Source organism: Populus euphratica, unplaced genomic scaffold (assembly GCF_000495115.2).
Source record: "Populus euphratica unplaced genomic scaffold, PopEup_1.0 scaffold375.1, whole genome shotgun sequence".
NCBI classification, from domain to species: domain Eukaryota; kingdom Viridiplantae; phylum Streptophyta; class Magnoliopsida; order Malpighiales; family Salicaceae; genus Populus; species Populus euphratica.
The window spans coordinates 116864-135703 of NW_011500266.1; the positions used below are offsets into that span (position 1 = coordinate 116864).

The 18840-nt window shown below is 32.2% G+C and overlaps 2 protein-coding genes and 1 pseudogene across 5 annotated transcripts; 2 read left to right on the forward strand and 1 right to left on the reverse strand.

Annotated features, from left to right (window-relative positions):
* LOC105112907 (uncharacterized) lies at positions 1-2244 on the forward strand (annotated as a pseudogene).
* Positions 2245-7922: 5678 nt separating this feature from the next.
* On the forward strand, positions 7923-14501 carry LOC105112908 (uncharacterized). 3 transcript variants are annotated; one of them, XM_011008806.1, is made up of 15 exons: positions 7923-8217; positions 8248-8354; positions 9033-9088; positions 9219-9393; positions 9816-9917; positions 10378-10449; positions 10822-10938; positions 11024-11101; positions 11729-11791; positions 11870-11966; positions 12093-12171; positions 12245-12456; positions 13074-13219; positions 13474-13596; positions 14029-14501. In XM_011008806.1, exons 2-15 carry the CDS (start codon positions 8274-8276, stop codon positions 14179-14181), a joined length of 1554 nt encoding a protein of 517 aa, XP_011007108.1. In that variant the 5' UTR covers positions 7923-8217; positions 8248-8273; the 3' UTR covers positions 14182-14501. The 3 variants fall into 3 exon arrangements, with proteins under 3 accessions (XP_011007108.1, XP_011007107.1, XP_011007109.1); XM_011008805.1 differs by having other exon boundaries at positions 8252-8354; XM_011008807.1 differs by lacking the exons at positions 7923-8217; positions 9033-9088 and having other exon boundaries at positions 8286-8354.
* Positions 14502-14985: 484 nt separating this feature from the next.
* On the reverse strand, positions 14986-17118 carry CB5LP (cytochrome B5-like protein). Of its 2 annotated transcripts, none has more exons than XM_011008809.1 (6): positions 16999-17118; positions 16458-16561; positions 16327-16367; positions 15799-15876; positions 15604-15695; positions 14986-15298 (listed from the first exon to the last, which is right to left on the reverse strand). In XM_011008809.1, exons 2-6 carry the CDS (start codon positions 16534-16536, stop codon positions 15232-15234), a joined length of 357 nt encoding a protein of 118 aa, XP_011007111.1. In that variant the 5' UTR covers positions 16537-16561; positions 16999-17118; the 3' UTR covers positions 14986-15231. The 2 variants fall into 2 exon arrangements, with proteins under 2 accessions (XP_011007111.1, XP_011007110.1); XM_011008808.1 differs by having other exon boundaries at positions 16458-16558; positions 16972-17117.
* Between the last annotated feature and the right edge of the window lie 1722 nt (positions 17119-18840).

Genomic DNA, 18840 nt, shown 5'->3' on the forward strand with positions numbered 1-18840 from the left:
ACTTAAGCAATAAGAACCTGTGTGTTGAATCCATCCACCAGGTATTTACTCTTTGAATTGCTTGTTGCTTTCATTTCATTCATTATTTTAATGAGCGCAATGTACTCAAATCTAGCAAAGGGCCAATTATTTCCCTTGGCTACCAGGGTTTCTTTAAAACCTAGATATCTAAAACCCCAGTTTTTACCAATTGTGTGCAATTCAAAACCCTCACTAAACCCTCTATGTGCCCACTTCACAACACTTTCACATGGTTTTGGCCACAAAGCACATAAAGTTCGCAACTTTGTGAGACCAACAAAAACTAATGCTGGATTTCAGAGGAAGGACATGGAAATGGGAGGGATAGCTAGAGCCAGAAGTATTTCAGGAGGGTTTAGAATTAAAACTGTTGTTCATTGTTCTGCTAGAAGTTTCTCTAGATCGTTTTCGCAGAGAGTCGATGAAGGGAGTAGTGTGGTTAGAGTTGGAAAGTCACTTCCTTGGTTGAATTCTAAGAAAGTTAAAGAAGCAAAAGGGTTGGAGATAGGGGCAAGTGGAAAGAGTAGTAATTCTTACTGGGGTGAGTCTGTGAAAAGATTGGAGAAAGTTAGTGGTGACTCTTCCTGGGTGAATTCGAGGAAAAGTTTAGGGAAAGGAATTGTTGCGGAAACAGGTTACTCATCTTGAGAGGAGTCTAAGAAAAGGTTAGAAGAAGTGGGTGTTGGAAAAACCGATCGATCATCTTGGGAGGACATAGCAGAAGCTGCTTCTGGGAGTGAGAATATTCACAAGGTGTGGAATAAAGAAAGTACAAGGAGAATGGTGGGTGCTGCTAAGAACAAGCCAAGTGGTTATGGTTACAATGAAAGGGAAGATGGTGTTGAAGGAGGAGAAGCAGAAGAGGATCTGGAGGTTGTTGATGATCCAAGATGGGATAAGATCAAAAATAGGTTCAGAGGAAGGGTGGGTGTGAGAGGCCAGACTGAGAAACCTGATTTTCAAAGGTGGAATAGGCAGGACAATTGGGGTAGAAAGACATGGAAAGAGGCTACAGAATTTACTGTTCCTAAGATTGTTGGTGAAGGGGTTTTTGGGGTGGGTCCTGTTTTGGCTGCATTATCAAGTGGAAGAAGAGAATTCTATGCGTTGTATATTCAAGAAGGGTTGGATTTGAGTGGCAATAATAGGAAGAGGAAGGACAAGAAAGGGTTTGAGAAAGTGTTGAGGATGGCTAAGAAAATTGGGTTAAGCACAAAGGAAGTTTCAAAGCATGACCTAAATATGATTGTTGATAATCGCCCCCATCAAGGCCTTGTTCTTGATGCATCTCCGTTGGAGATGGTGAAAATACAGGAATTAGATGCAGTTTTACCTGATGAAGAAAAGGGCTCTCTTTGGGTAGCCTTGGATGAGGTTACAGATCCTCAGAATCTGGGGGCAATTATCAGGTCTGCTTACTTCTTTGGGGCTTCAGGGGTGGTGCTATGTGCAAAAAATTCTGCTCCATTGAGTGGAGTTGTGAGCAAAGCAAGTGCAGGTTCACTTGAACTAATGGAGCTTAGGTATTGCAAAAATATGATGCAATTCTTGGTTTCATCAGCTGAAAATGGATGGCGAGTTCTTGGTGGTTCTGTTTCTTCAAAAGCTGTTTCTCTGAGTGAGGTTTTGCCTGGTCAACCCACAATCCTTGTTTTGGGCAGTGAGGGCACTGGTTTGAGGCCATTGGTGGAGAGATCATGTACTCAATTAGTTCGAATCCCTGGAAATATTCCTGTTGATACCACTGTGGGAGGAGGTGATGAAGTGAAAGATGAAGAAATAAATCTTGAGTGCTCGAGTGCAGAGTTCCGATCCTTTTTGGCTGTGGAGAGCTTGAATGTCAGTGTTGCAGCAGGTGTGCTTCTTCACCATTTAATTGGAAACAACAATGAGAATCGCAGCATAGGTCATACTTCAACAGTTGTACTGGAATGACTTTTCATGGATGTTTTGCATGACAAGCTAAATTTCAGTTACAAAGAAACTAGTTGCTTTCTCCTCCACTCTTGGTGTTATATGAGAGCTGCAATTTTATCAGCGTTGTTCGGATTTCTTTGATGATGAAGCTAGATGAAATGCATATTATTCTCTGGCATTTTGAAACCATCAAACATGCATGGAAGCACTTTCACATTCGTATCTCCAATTGCAATAGCAAGAGTTTTAATGGCCATGGAATCAAGTTCTTTTTGTCCTGTCAGTGATCAACTGCTGCATTGATCCGAGTCTTTCCTTTTCCTGCAATACTTCAATCATCTGCATATTGAGCGTTATCAAGAGGGCTGGGGGTTAGCTTTACCCTCTTTTATTGGTTAATCAGGGAAAATGAGAAATGTTGCATCTTGAAGTAAACCGTGAGATTTGGGCATTTTTCTGCTTCTGCATTTTCAGAATCCAAGTTTCTTTCTCCTATGGATTTTCTTCGTTACCAAAGATCCATATGAAACTGCCAATGGGTTTCATGGAACGAATTCTGTTCCGTGTGCTAGCAAAGTTGGCATTGCATGTATGCCGGTGTCGTGGGAAATGTTAATGGATGTTTTTTATTTGAAAATATATTAAAATAATATATATATATATATATATATATATATATATTTTTAAGAAAATTATTTGATGTTAACATATTAAAATAATACAAAAGTATAATATAAAATTAATTTAAAGAAAAAAAAATCGAACAAGGTCCTAATTAGTTAGAAGTTTTATTTGGGGTTAATTTTGAGTAAATTATAATTTTGTCTCGTTATCTTTCAAGATATTATTAGAATTGTTTCATTAAAATCTTTTTAATAATATTAAATGTATCAAAAACAAATTATGATGTGTTCTTAGTGTTTTTTTTTTGTTTTTTTATTTTTTTCTTTGCCACATCATCTTATCTTATTTTTATTTCTTGCTTATTGAATCTTAAATATTAATTTTTTACCATTAAATCTTTATAAAATTTTTAGGTTTTTGTTATGATTAATTAATTTGTGAAAGACATGTATTTTTTGAAATATGATTAAATAACAATTATTTTTAATAACATTTGTATACAGAATTAATATTCATAGATATAGTTGTATTTAAATTATGTTATTTTTGAAATACTTTTTTGATTTATATTATTATGTTAAAATGTTGACCACACTATTTTAATTAAAAAAAATCTATTTTTGATCATTTGATGAAAGGATATAATAACTTTTTTTAACCAACAATTAATTAGCTATTTTTGGTTTTTAGCATATTTAAAAAAAAATTAGTTAAATAACATAGTTTAAAAAAATAAGAAAAACAAAAAGATTAAAGAGATATATTAAAATTTTGATTATAACATTATTAATATTTTAAATATAAAAATCTAATGATATAAAAAAAATAATCAATAATAATTCAAGTGAGTTACACTTGTCTTAAAAGACAAGTGAATCACCCTGAACTTTCAAGTTACACATACTTGATTTTTTTATATCACCATTAATGATTTTATTTGATATCATTAAATTCGTTTCGTCAATTGTTTTTGATAATACAAGCTTCAATGTGGTTTTAGGATTTTTTTTCTTTTTTATTTAGTGTTTATTTAATATTTTTTAAATAATATCATTATTTTGAATAACAATATATTATAAAAATCATATTTCTTAATCTCATGTATATAAATTATATTATTTTACCAATTTTTTAATTATTTTATTTTACCTATATTTTTAATTAACTGTAGTAATTTAAAAAAAATATTCAATAGTCAAACTTTTGCCATAGGATCTATGAAAAGTAGACAGGACAATAAATTTTCTGCATGTCTGAGTTCCAAAGGACCAGTCATTCAAGGAAAAAGGCTATGGAATTGTCTTATTTCTTTCCGGGGCATTTTGACGGGCTCTTTTATTTTTATTTTTAAGTATTTGTTTGGAAGTTTGTTAAATATTATTTTTTAAGTATTTTTATTTAACAATACATTCAAATAATACTATTTTTTGTTTTTTATTTTTTTTTACATTAAAACCATTCAAAAACACATAAAAAATTATTTTTTTTAAAAAATACAATTACGCTACAATGAGAAACACCTCTAAATTTCATTACTCGGTCCGGACATGCTTGTTTAAGCCGCCAACCGCTCACTACAATTATTCACACAACAGTTCTGCGATCAGGTAGAGTTCTGAAAGCTGGTCATGTAAATAAACAGACACTGTAACTATTGACCAACTCCCATGTTACCAAGCTCAACACCTAATTCAACGTTAATGATAAATATATATAAAAAAATTATTCACATAAAATAGCGTGTAAAATTTTAAATTAATTTTTAATGTCGAAATAATATAAATATATTTTACTATATTATAGTTCTTTTAACTAAAAAATATAAAGACATAATTTATGTTGAACAAAATAAATCTTAAAATGCTTCAACTAATAAACTAAAAAAGAGTTTGCTAATGCCAATCAAATTCTAAAATAAAAAGATAATAATACATATAAAAGTAAAATATAGATAAATATGATATTTAAATGCACACATTTATTTTTATTTTTTTTATCTTAAATGTCCCTTTTTCTTACCAAGAAAAAATATTTTTTAATTTTTTAAAATAAAGTCTAGATATATATAAAAATTCATAAATTAATTAGAATAATCTCTTTGAAATATTAAATACATATAAATAATTAAAAAATAAATTTTATTTAGAAAAATGTTAAATAGATAATATAAAAATAAAAAAGTATCAATCTAAATATAAATTAAAAAAATATTTTAAAACAAATATATATATATATATATAAAAAGAGGTGTCAATTAAAAAAAAAAAAAACTGAGACGCTACTGAGCTTAAAAGATCAAGTTTTTGCACATTTATTCGGAAATGTGTCATCCACCACATGTTGCTTGGACCCCCCACTTCCCCCAGCCACATGTTGTTTTGACCCCCACGCACCCCTCAATATCAACTATGGTTGAAAAATCTAGATTAATGTTTTTTTTATACTTAAAAATTTAATTTTTAATCTATATTTTTTTATCCAAAATACTTGGATAAACTTGTATAGTCCTCGAATTATCCCAGAACTGGTCTATAAATTTAAAATCAATTTCAAATAAAAAAAACCTTTTTCAACTCAAATTTATTATTTGAGGTGATAGGAATACCAAGTAATACTTAAGTGAAATTTCTTTTATCAAATGAAATTTATTAATATTATAATTGATTTTTTTAAGTAAAATTGATGTTAATTGATATTTTTTCTTTTTATTACTGAAATATTATATATATATATTTATTTTATATTTTGATCCTTTTTTTTTAATCTAGTCCCTCGTTAACAACTTCTTATAACTTGAAGGCATAAAAAAATGCAAATGAAGAAAAATAAAATTTAAAGATTAAATTGTAAAAAAAAAACCCCTTAATTGTGGATTATATTAGTCATATACAATCCATTAAGAGTTTGTTGGGGAACGTGTTTGAAATCACATTCTCTTAAATTTTTTAATTTTTTTTGTTAAATTTATTTATATTTTTAAATTATTTTAATATATTAATTTTAAAAATAATATTTTAAAATAAAAAACTATTTAATATATTTATAAATAAAAAACACTTCAAATTACAGCGTTCCTGTAACCTCAAACAAGGCTATCCACATAATAAGTGTGTTTTCTTGAAAACTAAGCGAGCTGATATTGTCGATTTGCTCAAGAAACCAGAAAAAAACAAACTGTGAGCAGGGCATTTCAAACTTCAAACCTGAGAAGTGGGAGAGAAGGCATCAAGTAATCCATAAAAAATCAAAAAGCAAGCAGTAGTCGCCGGCAATTCTAGTCAAGAAAGACTGGTAGGTTTCGGTTGAAATTAGCAAGAAGCTCTCAAAAACACGTTTGTTCTGCGCTGGCTGGGCCAGGCTATAAAGCTGGGATCTATCTCTGCTAGCATGATCCATGGGGAAAGCAAGAGCTGGCAGCCATGTGACCCAGTCTAGCACCATGTCGACTATCCTCTTCCCTGTACGATAATGACACTTCAAACCAGCCAGCTTATTGACAGTCCATTTCTTCCCAAAACCTGAAACTTGTTTCAAACGTCTTCCAAATTGCTAGAAATACCACCCACCATGACTGACTGGATTTCTGGCTCCACCCGCATTCCACCGCTCTATCTGGCTGCAAGGTCATGTGGCCTGAAAACATGACATTCCACGCTATTCACGGCTCCACATGGGCTTTCTTGACACCGGATCTTTTATTTGTAGTTCTATGACGAAAATATGTTTTCAATCCAGTTAGAAATGTGTTTTTGAGGTTGAGTGTAACAATAATAATAAGAAGAAGAAGTTGTTTGAGGTGTTACAATTTTAATTATTATATATTAAATTATTTTTATTCAATTTAAATTTAATAATTTAAATTAGATAAACATAATGATTTTATTCTTAAAGGAACATGGTGGAATATAAATTTACAAAAATAAAAACAAATAGAATTAGGAGAAGACAAAGTGTGTATTTGATATTGTAATATATAGTGTTTTTTTTAAATATATTAAAATAATTTTTATATATTTTTTGATATAATATATCAAAATAGTAGAAAAATATTTTTTAAAATATCAATTTAACATTTTTTAAAATTCTGTATATTTTTAAAGCGTTTCCAAACACAATTCCAATCACAAAAACAAAATTCAAGACCTATATATTAATTTTATCTTGAAAGGGAATTAAGAAAGTTATAAATAAGATATGAATTTCTTAGAACAAAACAGAATCGACAAAGTGCCCTTTTATTCCAAGATTGATGTACCGTTATTTTTATACTAAACCAACCCATTTACCGTATCGCACGTGTTGATCCCTACGATAAATTTAAAAAGCTTCCTGCTAATGCCACGCGTCATTGAACCTTGAGAAGAAACTTAAACATTAAGGAAATCACGACCTTGTTTTTTCTCTTGGATTTTGCTAAATAATAAAATCTATTCATGTCTCAATAATAAAATTATTATGTTAGGAAGAAATAATAAAATTATTTTTATTTTACTGTTTAATAATTTAAACAGTAAAATAAAAATAATTTTATTATTTCTTCCTAACATAATAGTTTTATTGGAATGGTAATTATTTATTTTTATTTTAGTAGATTCAATTCATACTTATAATACTGTTTGCTTAATTATTATGGAAATTGTAATTATGATGTATTTATCTTTTATACTAATGACATTGGATTTTCCTAAGTGGAGAGAAGACAGAACATATGCCACGTCAATAGCATAGAGTCTTATACTTTATTAGTTAAAAAACATTAAAAAAAGGGGGGGAAACAAATGACAAGGTGTCATGAAAGGGACAGCGAAGGAGGGAAGATTCGGATCAGGAAGCGGCATCTTTTACTCCTATTTCTCTCTCAAATTAATTAAAAAAAATTAAAACAATCATAGAAAACGAAGGTTCCCTTTTTGCCCTTCACAATCCCACACGTGCCAGCTGTCATATCTACACACACGAGTCACTCCCAGACGCGATCTCTCGTTATTCAATAGGTCAACTTTATTTTCACCCCTATAGATTCAACAATATCCCAATTCTACTCCTATGATTTATGATTTTCCCACGTCACCCTTAAACAGTCCAATTTTTTAAGCTTTTTTTTTCAAAAAAATTATTAAAAACTATGCCAATTTGGCAGGGAAACAAAAGAGAGAGCGAGTAAAATAAAATCTGAATATAGCCAGCTTTTTGTTCGGTAGTATTTAGCGATAAAGGAAGAAATTGAAACATTTAAGAAACTATGGAGATTATAATAAAATAAAATAAAATAAAATAAAATATAGGGTTAAGAATAAAAAATTAATAAATATAGAGTACCGTTATTCAATATATATATTTTGCTGGTTGCTGATTGGCGCAGCTCCCGTCTCTCTGTCGCTCTGACCTGTACATCACCAAATACATCCAACGGTCTCTCCCTCTCCCAAATCTCCCTCTGCAAATTTAACTCCCAAACAAACCGCCGAAAACAAGGGGAGAGAGAGAGATAAATGGAAAGCGAAATTAAGTACTGTATTAAATCTTCGGATAATTATTAGTATAAAATTCTCGTCTTCTCTAGCTCATCGCTCCTTTTCTTGCCCCTCTTTGCTCTCTCCCTTTCTTCTCCTCTATGGAGATTTGAATAAATAAATAAATTTGTTGTATTCTTACACACACACACACACACACACAGAGAGAGAGAGAGAGAGAGAGAGAGAGAGGAAGCAATGTCGGAGGCAATGGATAGTCTCCTCTTCTCTCTGAGTAAAGCATTTTGTAGTCCTCTGGCTGTTTTTGTTCAGATTCAGGTTTGTTTCTTCTCTTTCTTTCTATTTCAGATCCACCCCGTTTTGTTCCTTTCTTACAATGCTGACGCGTAACTCCACATTTATTTTCCTGATTTTCTTTTCTGCTTGGAATGCAGTGGATTGAATTTCAATTTTTTTAGCTTTGAACTTCCTTATTATTTGTCTCTCTTATTTATTTATTAGGATCTGATCTTCTTTGGAAGTTAATTAAAAAAAAAGAATTACGTTATGGATTGAATTGGATTGCATGTATTTCAAAGTTTTCAACTTTTTTTTTAATCTTTTAGGGCGACATTAAATTATTATGACAGTGACTGATCGAATGGGATCAGGAAAGGAAATGCTTGGATTAATTATATCTGGGACGTGATTTAAGTAATTATTGTTCTGCAAACTTGCCAAGTGCATTGGGCTAACCTTGTTTCTCTCTCTTTTTTTTCTTTTTTTCTAAACCCGGTATCTAAAAGTTCATTGGACCCTGATTTTCTGGGCCATTTTAGAAGCATTAGGCATTAGTTTCAATATATCAATAAACATTGAGTGAGATTTACTCTTTTATTTTTTTTCCTATTCTTAATCCTAGAAAAGCAAAAAGGTGCTTTCTTTTGGGGTTTTATTTTAATTTTACCAGCTCTTCACCACCTTCTTCTCTCTTTCTCCATGTTGTTCCTGATGTAGGGATGTATGATTTGCTTAACTCTTGCTTTTGGGTGGGCTTGTGCTGCTTATGTCAGGTATTGAGATGTACTGAATATAGTTTTTAAAAATGATTTTTAATGTATTTGTCTTTCGTTATCACTTATTTATGGCTTGTCTTTGCATGCATGAATCGTTTTGTCACCAACATCTTCTTCATTCTCACAGGAATAGAGAGATCAGACGGATAAAAAATAGTATGAGAGCTGGCAACAGCTTGGCATTTCTTTGTCAAGATATTAATGAACTTGAGCACTCTTATCAGGCCAATCTGCCTAGAGTTTCAGTGGTTATGCCTTTAAAGGGGTTTGGAGAACATAATCTACACAATTGGAGAAGTCAAGTAGGTGCCTTTTCTTTCTTTTGCTTCTTCCCATGAAAGCCGCTAACCCTTTTCCGTTTTTGCTGCTGTCTTCATCAAATTAGTTAAACAACTGATTTTCCCATTCTTTGTTTGGGTGGAAAAGAGTTTGAGTTAAACGAGTATGTGCTGCGTGTCTCATAGTCGAGTTTTGAAATATTTTCTTCCTTCCATTTTTTTATGGCTCTCTTTGTTTCCTAGATCTGTAGATTCTCAGAAAGCAGGTTTCATTTTCTGCTTCGAGCTGATATGTAGACATCTTGAAAAAGTCTCTTATGATTTTTTTTGTTAGGGTTTATGTATTCCTGCTTGTTTTAGTTATGCTCTTCCTTTACTTTTGACTGGAAGAAGTTGTGCAATGTTAAATGAGTTATTGATTATGACTTAGGTATTGTTACGTGCAGGTAATATCTCTTTATGGAGGTCCTCTAGAATTCCTTTTTGTTGTGGAAAGTACTGAAGACCCTGCTTACCATGCTGTTTCTCGCTTAATATCAGACATCAAGGTATATTTTTGCTTTCACTGGCGTACTTTGTGCTTCAAAACATGGATTCTCCAGTATCATTACTGAGAGAAATTAAAGAGTAATTAGTTGCAAATATATGATTTGTCATCCATGTAATTGGATTTTTAGCTCTCAATTTATATGTCCATCTTTGAAATTCCATCATTTAATAAAACATCATTAATTATGTCCATTCATAGTAAAATGTGTTCATCTCCATTTCTTTTAACAAAAATCACAAGTTTTGCTCCTAGTCAACAAACATTTTTGCTATTATGAAAATATAAAGTACGGACCAACAGATATAATTTTGCTCAGAAACACATAGGCTCTCATTTTATTGATGTTGTGAAAATTAGTCATGCTGTCACTGCATTTTTGTCTCTCGCATCCTTTAGATACATGTTGATTCTGTGAATTACCTTTTTGCTTGATGTGTAATTATATTTCATGTGAGCAGGATAACATTGATGCTAGAGTTGTGGTAGCTGGTTTATCAACGGCTTGTAGTCAGAAAATTCACAACCAGTTGGTATGCAACAAGTTTACCATTAGTTTATTGGTTTCTAGCAATACCTCTTATACTGTTACCTTAACCTCATTTGTGTTCATACTTCCTTCCGTGTCTTACAATGTGGTGCAATGCAGCATTTGTTGCTAGGACAAGTCTATATATAAATTCCAATTTTTTTATGAAGTAGGAGTTTATGCTTAGACTAGTTGCCAAAAGGTACTGATGCTGTGTGATGCTTTTGCAAGTTGTATTTTAGAAAACTAGGATTTCAAAAGCTTATATAAAAGCTGGTCCTCTCTATGCTTGTTGCATAAATTCTATTTATTGGTCTCCTCTAGAGCCACACATTTGTTTGGAATTTCACCAGTGCATTATTATGCTGTTGTAAAGATTGGTGTGGAGCAAATGCACAAAGACAGCAAGTATGTGCTGTTTTTGGATGATGATATTAGGCTGCACCCTGGTTCAATTGGGGCCCTCACTGCTGAGATGGAAAAAAATCCTGAGGTATGGGTCTTTGAAATGGTCATGTTTGTAGTGAGCTGCATTATTTTCATCTTATAATCCCAAGTTTTTGGCAATTGGTATGCAGATATTTATTCAAACTGGATATCCTCTTGATCTACCTTCTGGGAGCTTGGGAAGTTACTGCATCTATGAATATCACATGGTATAGCATCTTATATGACCTTTCTGTAATTTTGATAATTCATTTTCTGAGCTTTATGACATTAGTGCTTTTAAAATTACTTATTTCATTATGGTATTCCCAGCAAAGTTACTGCTTCATTCCAATCTTTCAGTTCTTAATCACTAAATGATAGTAGATGACTCGTGGCATTATTTACTGCAAGTTGGTTAATTGATGAACATATGATACCAGTTACAGCGTCATCTGTCCCAAGCATTTTGTTAGAAAACATGTGATGTTCCCAACTCAGAGATTTGAAAGAAAACAAATGTAACCATGAGACTTGATGAAATTATATACCTTGAACATTTCCAGAAACTTAAACTCCATGTGGCACTTTAATTGCTTATATTTGCATTGCAAAGTATAATGTTTATACTTTGGGAAAGGTATGATCATATTCTTTGTGGTTGTTTGGGGCAGAGATGCAAGTCCACATGGATTTGAGTTTCTTTCAAGCAAACTACTGGAGTGCGTGCAACTGTGAATTTGTAGGCTGATACTGTTATGATTTTTAATAGCTACCTTGCTTTTGAAATTACAAAAGCCTTGGTTCATTTTCACTTTGTTAATTAACTTTTTCACATGTCAAATATTTTCCATCAGCCTTGTTCGATGGGGTTTGCCACCGGTGGAAAAACATTCTTTCTGTGGGGAGGGTGCATGATGGCAAGTAGCTTCTACTACCTTCTAAGATTATGTGCATATGATTGAGATTGTTTTTGATTGCTCAAGATTATTTTTCAGATGCATGCTGATGATTTTAGATATGACCGCTGTGGTGTGGTATCTGGACTTCGAGATGGGGGATATTCTGATGACATGACACTTGCAGCTGTAGCGGGTAATCAACTTTCTATGAAGACAATTTTTTGGAAATAGAATCAGCCTTTCTCAGTCTTCACTTCACAACTTTATCCTATCATATGGTACCAAATTTTTCATCGCAAACTTTATGAGTTTTTCACAGGTGCTCATAAGAGGCTCATAACATCCCCGCCTGTTGCTATTTTTCCCCACCCTCTATCCAGTGATCTCAGCTTTTCAAGGTTTGTGATATTCATTAGCTTAGACTTAAATGTTCTATATTTCATTCAGTGTTGATTTATTGACTTTGTCTAGGTACTGGAATTACTTGAGGAAGCAAACATTTGTCTTGGAATCATATATGTTTAAGGTTAACTGGATAATGAACCGTGCATTATTTTCTTCTCACTGCTATTTATCATGGGGATTCGTAATGCCATACCTTATGGCCTTGACCCATGTTGCAGCAGCACTGCGAATCTATATCCAAGGATATGCTCGTGAGGAAACTACATTTGTTTCTAATGGTGAGCACATCAACTTTTCCTTTTCTGGTACAGTGTTTATTCGGAGGTAATTTTTTTGCCCCTGTTAGTGTGATGTGGGGTGGGGAGTGAGGTGTTTATATGGATAAGTTTTGGAATATTTTATTTTATTATATTTTTATATTTATGATAGCCCTATGAGACCAAACGTGGATTATTAAACATTTGATAATGCATTAACAAAGATTAAAAGATGATGCTGATGTCTGCTTTTTTGTATCATAAGGCAGTGCATCACCATGCACTTAATTCATTATAACATATTATACTAAAATGTTGGAGTAACTGATGTATAAATCCATTACAAATATCCATCATGTCTACCCCAGATATGACAGTGCCATGGGTTGGGTCTCTAGCTGTTGAATTCAGGGTACTAGACATTTTTGGCACTTTTGCCTGTCTATGGATCCATCAATTAAATTCCCCTCTTTCCGTTCACATGTGGAGGTTGCAATATGCCCAGAAAAAAATAACATATACTAGGAATAAGAAGTCAGAGCTAGATACCATTATTACATAAGGGCTTTGATGTTGTTCTTACACAATACACGAAAAAATATAATAAGTTTTACTCTAAGCAAAATGCTTTTCCTCAGGGTTGTTACTAGTCAGCTGCCTAGCTGCATGCACCTTTATTGAACTTTTCTCAATGTGGAACTTGACAAGGATAGAAGTTCAACTATGCAACATACTTTCCCCTGAGGCACCCCGACTCTCTCTTGCTACTTATAACTGGGTCCTAGTAAGTACTTGTTTATTTCACACAAATGTGGTCTTGATAGACTTTTATTGTGGACATTATATTATGGTTCAAACACTTTGATTGCCACCTTTATTGCAAGCTGTAATTATATTTTCATTGAAAACCATTGCATTGAAATTTGTATCAGAGAAGTCCATCCACAACTCAAACATAGAAGAAAATCAACTTACATACTGTGCTTGGGCCATTATGACGGCAACTTCTTACTAAGAAAGATGATTTGTCTTTGACAGGTATTTATTGCAATGCTGGTGGATAACTTTTTATATCCAATATCTGCATTCCGTTCTCATTTTTCTCAGTCTATCAATTGGTCTGGTGTCCGGTATTACTTGAAGGATGGAAAGATAAACAAGGTACGCCCACAAAGGTCTTTTGTGAATTTAGAAAGTTTATCTTTCCCTTTTTTAAAAGTAGCATGTTGTAGCTGCACGTGTTTGAGTAAATCAGATTTTAATTTGAGTTTTAGATACGGGTTCCCTTTTGTATACCAGTGAAATGATCTTTTTAAAGGGCAAGGAGTCCAAAATGAAGATTCCTTCACTTCTCATAGCCCGAGTCATTCATGCTATTCTTTTTAGATAAAATTATATTTTTATAATTTTTGAAACCTTTTGAATTGCCATGGAAGAACTAAAATAGTCTGTTTTAGTTTTTTTTTTTTTTTTTGTACTCCTAATGCTTGGGTTGAATTATTATGATTTATCATGGTTGAAAAAAGTAGATTGTGCAATGAGGCAAACTGTGTGGTTGGTACTCTCTGAGCAGCAGTTTATATTCTTTTGCAGATTGAAAGAAGCAAGGATAAGGGCCCTAAATACACAGACTTGGCATGGAAACATTTATATGGGAAGAAGGCAGCTCCTCCCAAACCATCTTTCCTTGGTGGTTTGCTTAGAAGTTTGGAACAGTGGCAACAACCTAAGAAATTTGATGGCTAGAGATGGGCTTGGCAAACTAAAAATCTTATGAATTCTTTGCCACCTTTTAAGATCTGGTGGGGTAGTTAAGGTTTGGGAAACAAATAGTATTGGTGGATTAAATTGTACTCTGGGGTAGGTTGGTTTAGCCCATTGATTGATTGATTTTAGTGTTTTAGGAATTTAGTCTCATTTTTTTGTTCCTCATTGAATCAAATTTGATGCTTCAGTTCCTCTGATCAGTCTGGGTTGGTTTTGTAATATGCACACATTTCTTCTGTAATCTATTTTTTCTTTTAAATCAAATGTGAGTGCTGCTGCCCCAAGAAGGTATTTGTATTCACCGCAGTTGACAAATGCTCACCAAATTCATCCGAGGGCAAGTTTATTTTCATAGCGCTCTGGTTATTTTTCCCAAGTCTTAAGTCTGAACGCTCCCAGCAATCAGTTCTATCAGACACGGGACTGGCAACAACTGGCATGGGAATGCATGGTCCATGGATGCATGCTCTGAGCATTGCAGAAAAAAATTGAGCATTGTATGCTTTTAGATTGACTTGGCCACAAAATCTGAGATTGAGGATGGGAAATGAGGCAGTCTTAAGCAGAGTCGCATCAATGTTATAAATTGCAAGGCAGTGGAGACAGAAAGTAAACCAAATTGATGCGAGCAAGAATTTCATTTAAAGGATTTACACCCTAATTTTGTAATGGTCATAACCTTTTATAGTGACATGGTGCAGCCATATAGCATTGGTCTGTTAGATCTCCATATTTTAGTGTCTTCTCTAGAATGAGTAGAAAGATACATGGAATGCCACAATCGATTGAAAACCTGCTTGACGATTATCATGTTGTTCGTTCTTGTTAAGACCTTGCAAATTCTGATTCTAAAGACATACACCATGAAGTCACACAGTTAGACAGAGGTCAACAACTGCTTGATGGTCTCTAAAAAGCACCGATTGTAAAGGTCAGAATGATAAAACCAATGTGACAGGAATGGATAAAATAATGTTTTTGCAGCACACTTCTCTGGATAATTTTACAAACTAAAATCTGCAACAAATGTTACTGCTCAAGATCACCAATGTAGAAGTCACCGATCATGTCAAACACTCGTGTAGCATGTTGCGGCCTGCAAGTGTAGAATTAAAAATTTGAATTAATGTCTGCACCCAGTTAAGCTGTGCCACCCCAGCTCAAAGTTTGACAGATCTTAACAAATTGACTAAATAATTTAAGCAATGCATGGAGTTGTTATATAGTCCAAGCACCACTGTAATGATCTTATATAATTCAGAGTCAAGAACACGGCTCACAAGGGCAGTCACGTGACAAAGATTCTTTAAACACATGTGCACAGACTCATGGGAAAACATTTATGTTACTACCAGATCACTTGTAAGTATGGAAAACTAATTCAGCTTGGTAGATACATACCCAAAAAACCCTTCAGTTGAATCATCTCCAGCATGTGCGAGGATGGCATCCCCACCTGGGTGTTCTTCTACATATGAGGTAACATCATACACCTGGAATCATAGAAAACAAGAGCAAGAAAACAAAAAATTACGACAATATTATCACACACTCCAGGATTCATATGGAGAATTAAGGAATGAACTCAGGCTATACCTTGTCCTTAATAATGATCCAACAATCAGTTCTCTTGTTATGCGAAGAGACTTCAGCTTTACTGAAAGTCTTGGATGCCTAAGAGCATGAAAAAAATTGTTCAAGACAACTGAGAGTTCAATAATAACACTCCCAACATAATAAAACAAGCCAAGGACCTGTAACTCAAGTAACATTAGTGTCCCCCCTCCCCCCGCGAGGTCTCAAGATTGAACCTCTCCTTTGTAACCAAGAAAAAGAAAAGGAACAACAAGATCTGCTATGAACAAGAACTTGTATTTGAACAGACCAAAAGAATAAAAATAAAGGCATGTAAGCGAATCACATCTACATTCATAAATTAAATACTTTCCACATAATAAAGCCGATCTTTGAAACTTAGGATCTACAATACTAAGTCATAAAAATTAAGCAACTGACATATATAATGCAGAAGCATGCATGCGTTCCCCTTCCCAGCCCATGCTTCCTTTCTCTTGTTTCCAATGACAGAAATTTAGGATCTATAATATTAGGCTAGAGACGCACCTTAATTCTGTTATCATTCGAATAAGCCTTTTCTGTTTGAGCTGCATTAGGCAAACTTCCAGCAATCAAACAGAGCATTTATTCAATTATTGATTAATGCTCAAAGAAGAAAGCAGGAAACGAAGCAATACCGGATTTACGGTTTCTTGGAATCAAAATAAAAACTCCCAATAAGACCCCAAAAATCAAAGCCACCACAGCTATAACCATATCTCAGGTTCAGCCCCTTCGACTGCTCAAAAAAAGAAAAGAAAAGAAAAGACCAACATTCAATTACAATGCCGTGTTCCATTCATAAATAACAAATTGAACTCTAATATAAAAGTAAATAATAAGAAAAAAGACGCATTCATATGCCATTCTCAATGCAAAGACTAGTTTTTTCGTTCTCTCATCTTTAGCATAAAAGTTTCAAATGGGAATTTGATTTTTTAGCATTTTGAAAGTGATTTAAACCATTTAAAGAATTTCCCTTTTTCTCTTGTACTCCTTGAAAAACCAAATAGCTGATAGAAAGAATCGGAAAGTGTAGAGATGCGATACGCCAAATTAAACAGTTCATCGCATTAAGCTTAAAAAGAATAGTTGTAGTTTTGCTCGGTGAGACGACAAGACAACAGGTGAAGTTAAAGAGAGACAGAGAACCTGTAGTAGTAGTGGTAGTGGTGGTGGTAGCAGCAGCAGGTGTTTGTTAAGGAAGCAGGGTGGGCTTGCTTGGTTATTTCCGATCTCGCCGATGAGTTCCTGTCCCAGAATCTTTACTGTTGTTGAGTCATCATGCGAGCAGCGAGTAATGTCATTGATAAGGTACTTGGGTCGGGTTATCCTGAGGTTATGGGTCTGGCCCATGATTAGATTTTTCTTCCTTAGGTCATGCATCTTTTTCTCTACTTTTTTAACTCTCCATAGACATTTTTGTTGGTGTTCATCAAGCCAAGTTTAAATTGGACTTTACCAGTCAATTATGTCATTAAAACCTGCTTGAGTCAATCAGAGTAATATCTTAACTGGTTGAATTATAACTCAGCTCGAGTTACACTTTAAATTTATAGATTCAATGATAAACATCATTAAACCCAAGATAAGAAAGAACTTTATCTTCTTCTCTGAACTTAATGCTGATATTTTCTTTCACAAATTTGTAAGGTCTTCATTTCCTATCTAAACTGATTTAGAGATCAAAAAGTTTGAAAAAACTATTAGACTGGAACCTAGGAGATGTTTTAATTTTTTTGTTTACCCTTGAATTTAATTTTTCTTTAACTGCATTGGGATTTTTTATATTTCATTTATCATTTTATTACTATTTATTTCATTTTAAATATTTTATAGTTTTTTTTTTAATTTCATCCCTTTTTAATTATTTTTAATATGTTAGATTTAATTTTTTTTATTGCTATTTAATTTTTGTTCTTTTTATTACTATTTATTTTATTATTTATATTATTTTTTTTTTAATTATATCCCTTAACATTTGATTTCATTTAATTTTTATATTAGATTTTATTCTTATTCTTTTATTTTTTATTTGTTTTATTTTATATTTTTTTATTGAAACTTTCTTTTTTAATTTCCTCCCTCAATATTTTATTTATCTAGAATTTGACTTCATGATTTTTTTTACTTGTCTTTTATAAGATAATCCTGATCTGAAGACCAAAGTAATGTATTTTAAAAGTTAACTCGAGTTTATTTAATTTTTTTTTTTAAGTTAACAATTAATTTTTTCTCAATTTTTTTCTTTGATATTAGGTTTATTAAAGGTTAGATTTTGTTTTTTTTCTTATTTTTTTTATATTGGAATATCTTGATTTTATGTACTAGATTACAATTTTGAATGAATTAACTTAAATTGATTTGTGTTAATTTAGTTTTGTTTTGTATATTTATTATTATTGTTGTTTTTTCTTATCATGTTATTAAGTAATTAAATTTATTAAATTTAATTAAGCCCAACTTTCAAAGATTTCTTTTATTTTTTAAAAAATATTATCATTATTGATTTTTGTTTAATCTTAAAAAAAGTTTTGCAAATTTAACATGGATCACCGATATAGTGTACATCTATAATAGATAAGTTCAATATGAGTGCATTTGCTTTAATTGTAAGCTCTTTTTTTTTTTAATTTGATCATATTAATAGTAATATGTTCTAAAAAAATCTCTCGTCAATCTTTTCATTTTATTTATATTTTTTTTATTTTTTTATTTATTAAAATAAAAAAATAACACAAAATAGATAAAAAAAGGTTAAACTAAAAACAAATTTTAAAATATATAAATTAAATATATAAATTCTGAAATCGCAAAGGTCAATTAATTATTTTATCTAAAGAAAAGAAACTAAAATATAATTAATTTAAATAAAAAATAATGAATTTTTTTTTTTGTTTTGGAATGAGAATTAAGATTACTCTAAAGATGATATATCTTCCCTTAGCCTTTATAAAGGTATTTGGATATATAGTAATAATTATTTTTTAAAATATATTTTTAAAAAATATGTTAAAATAT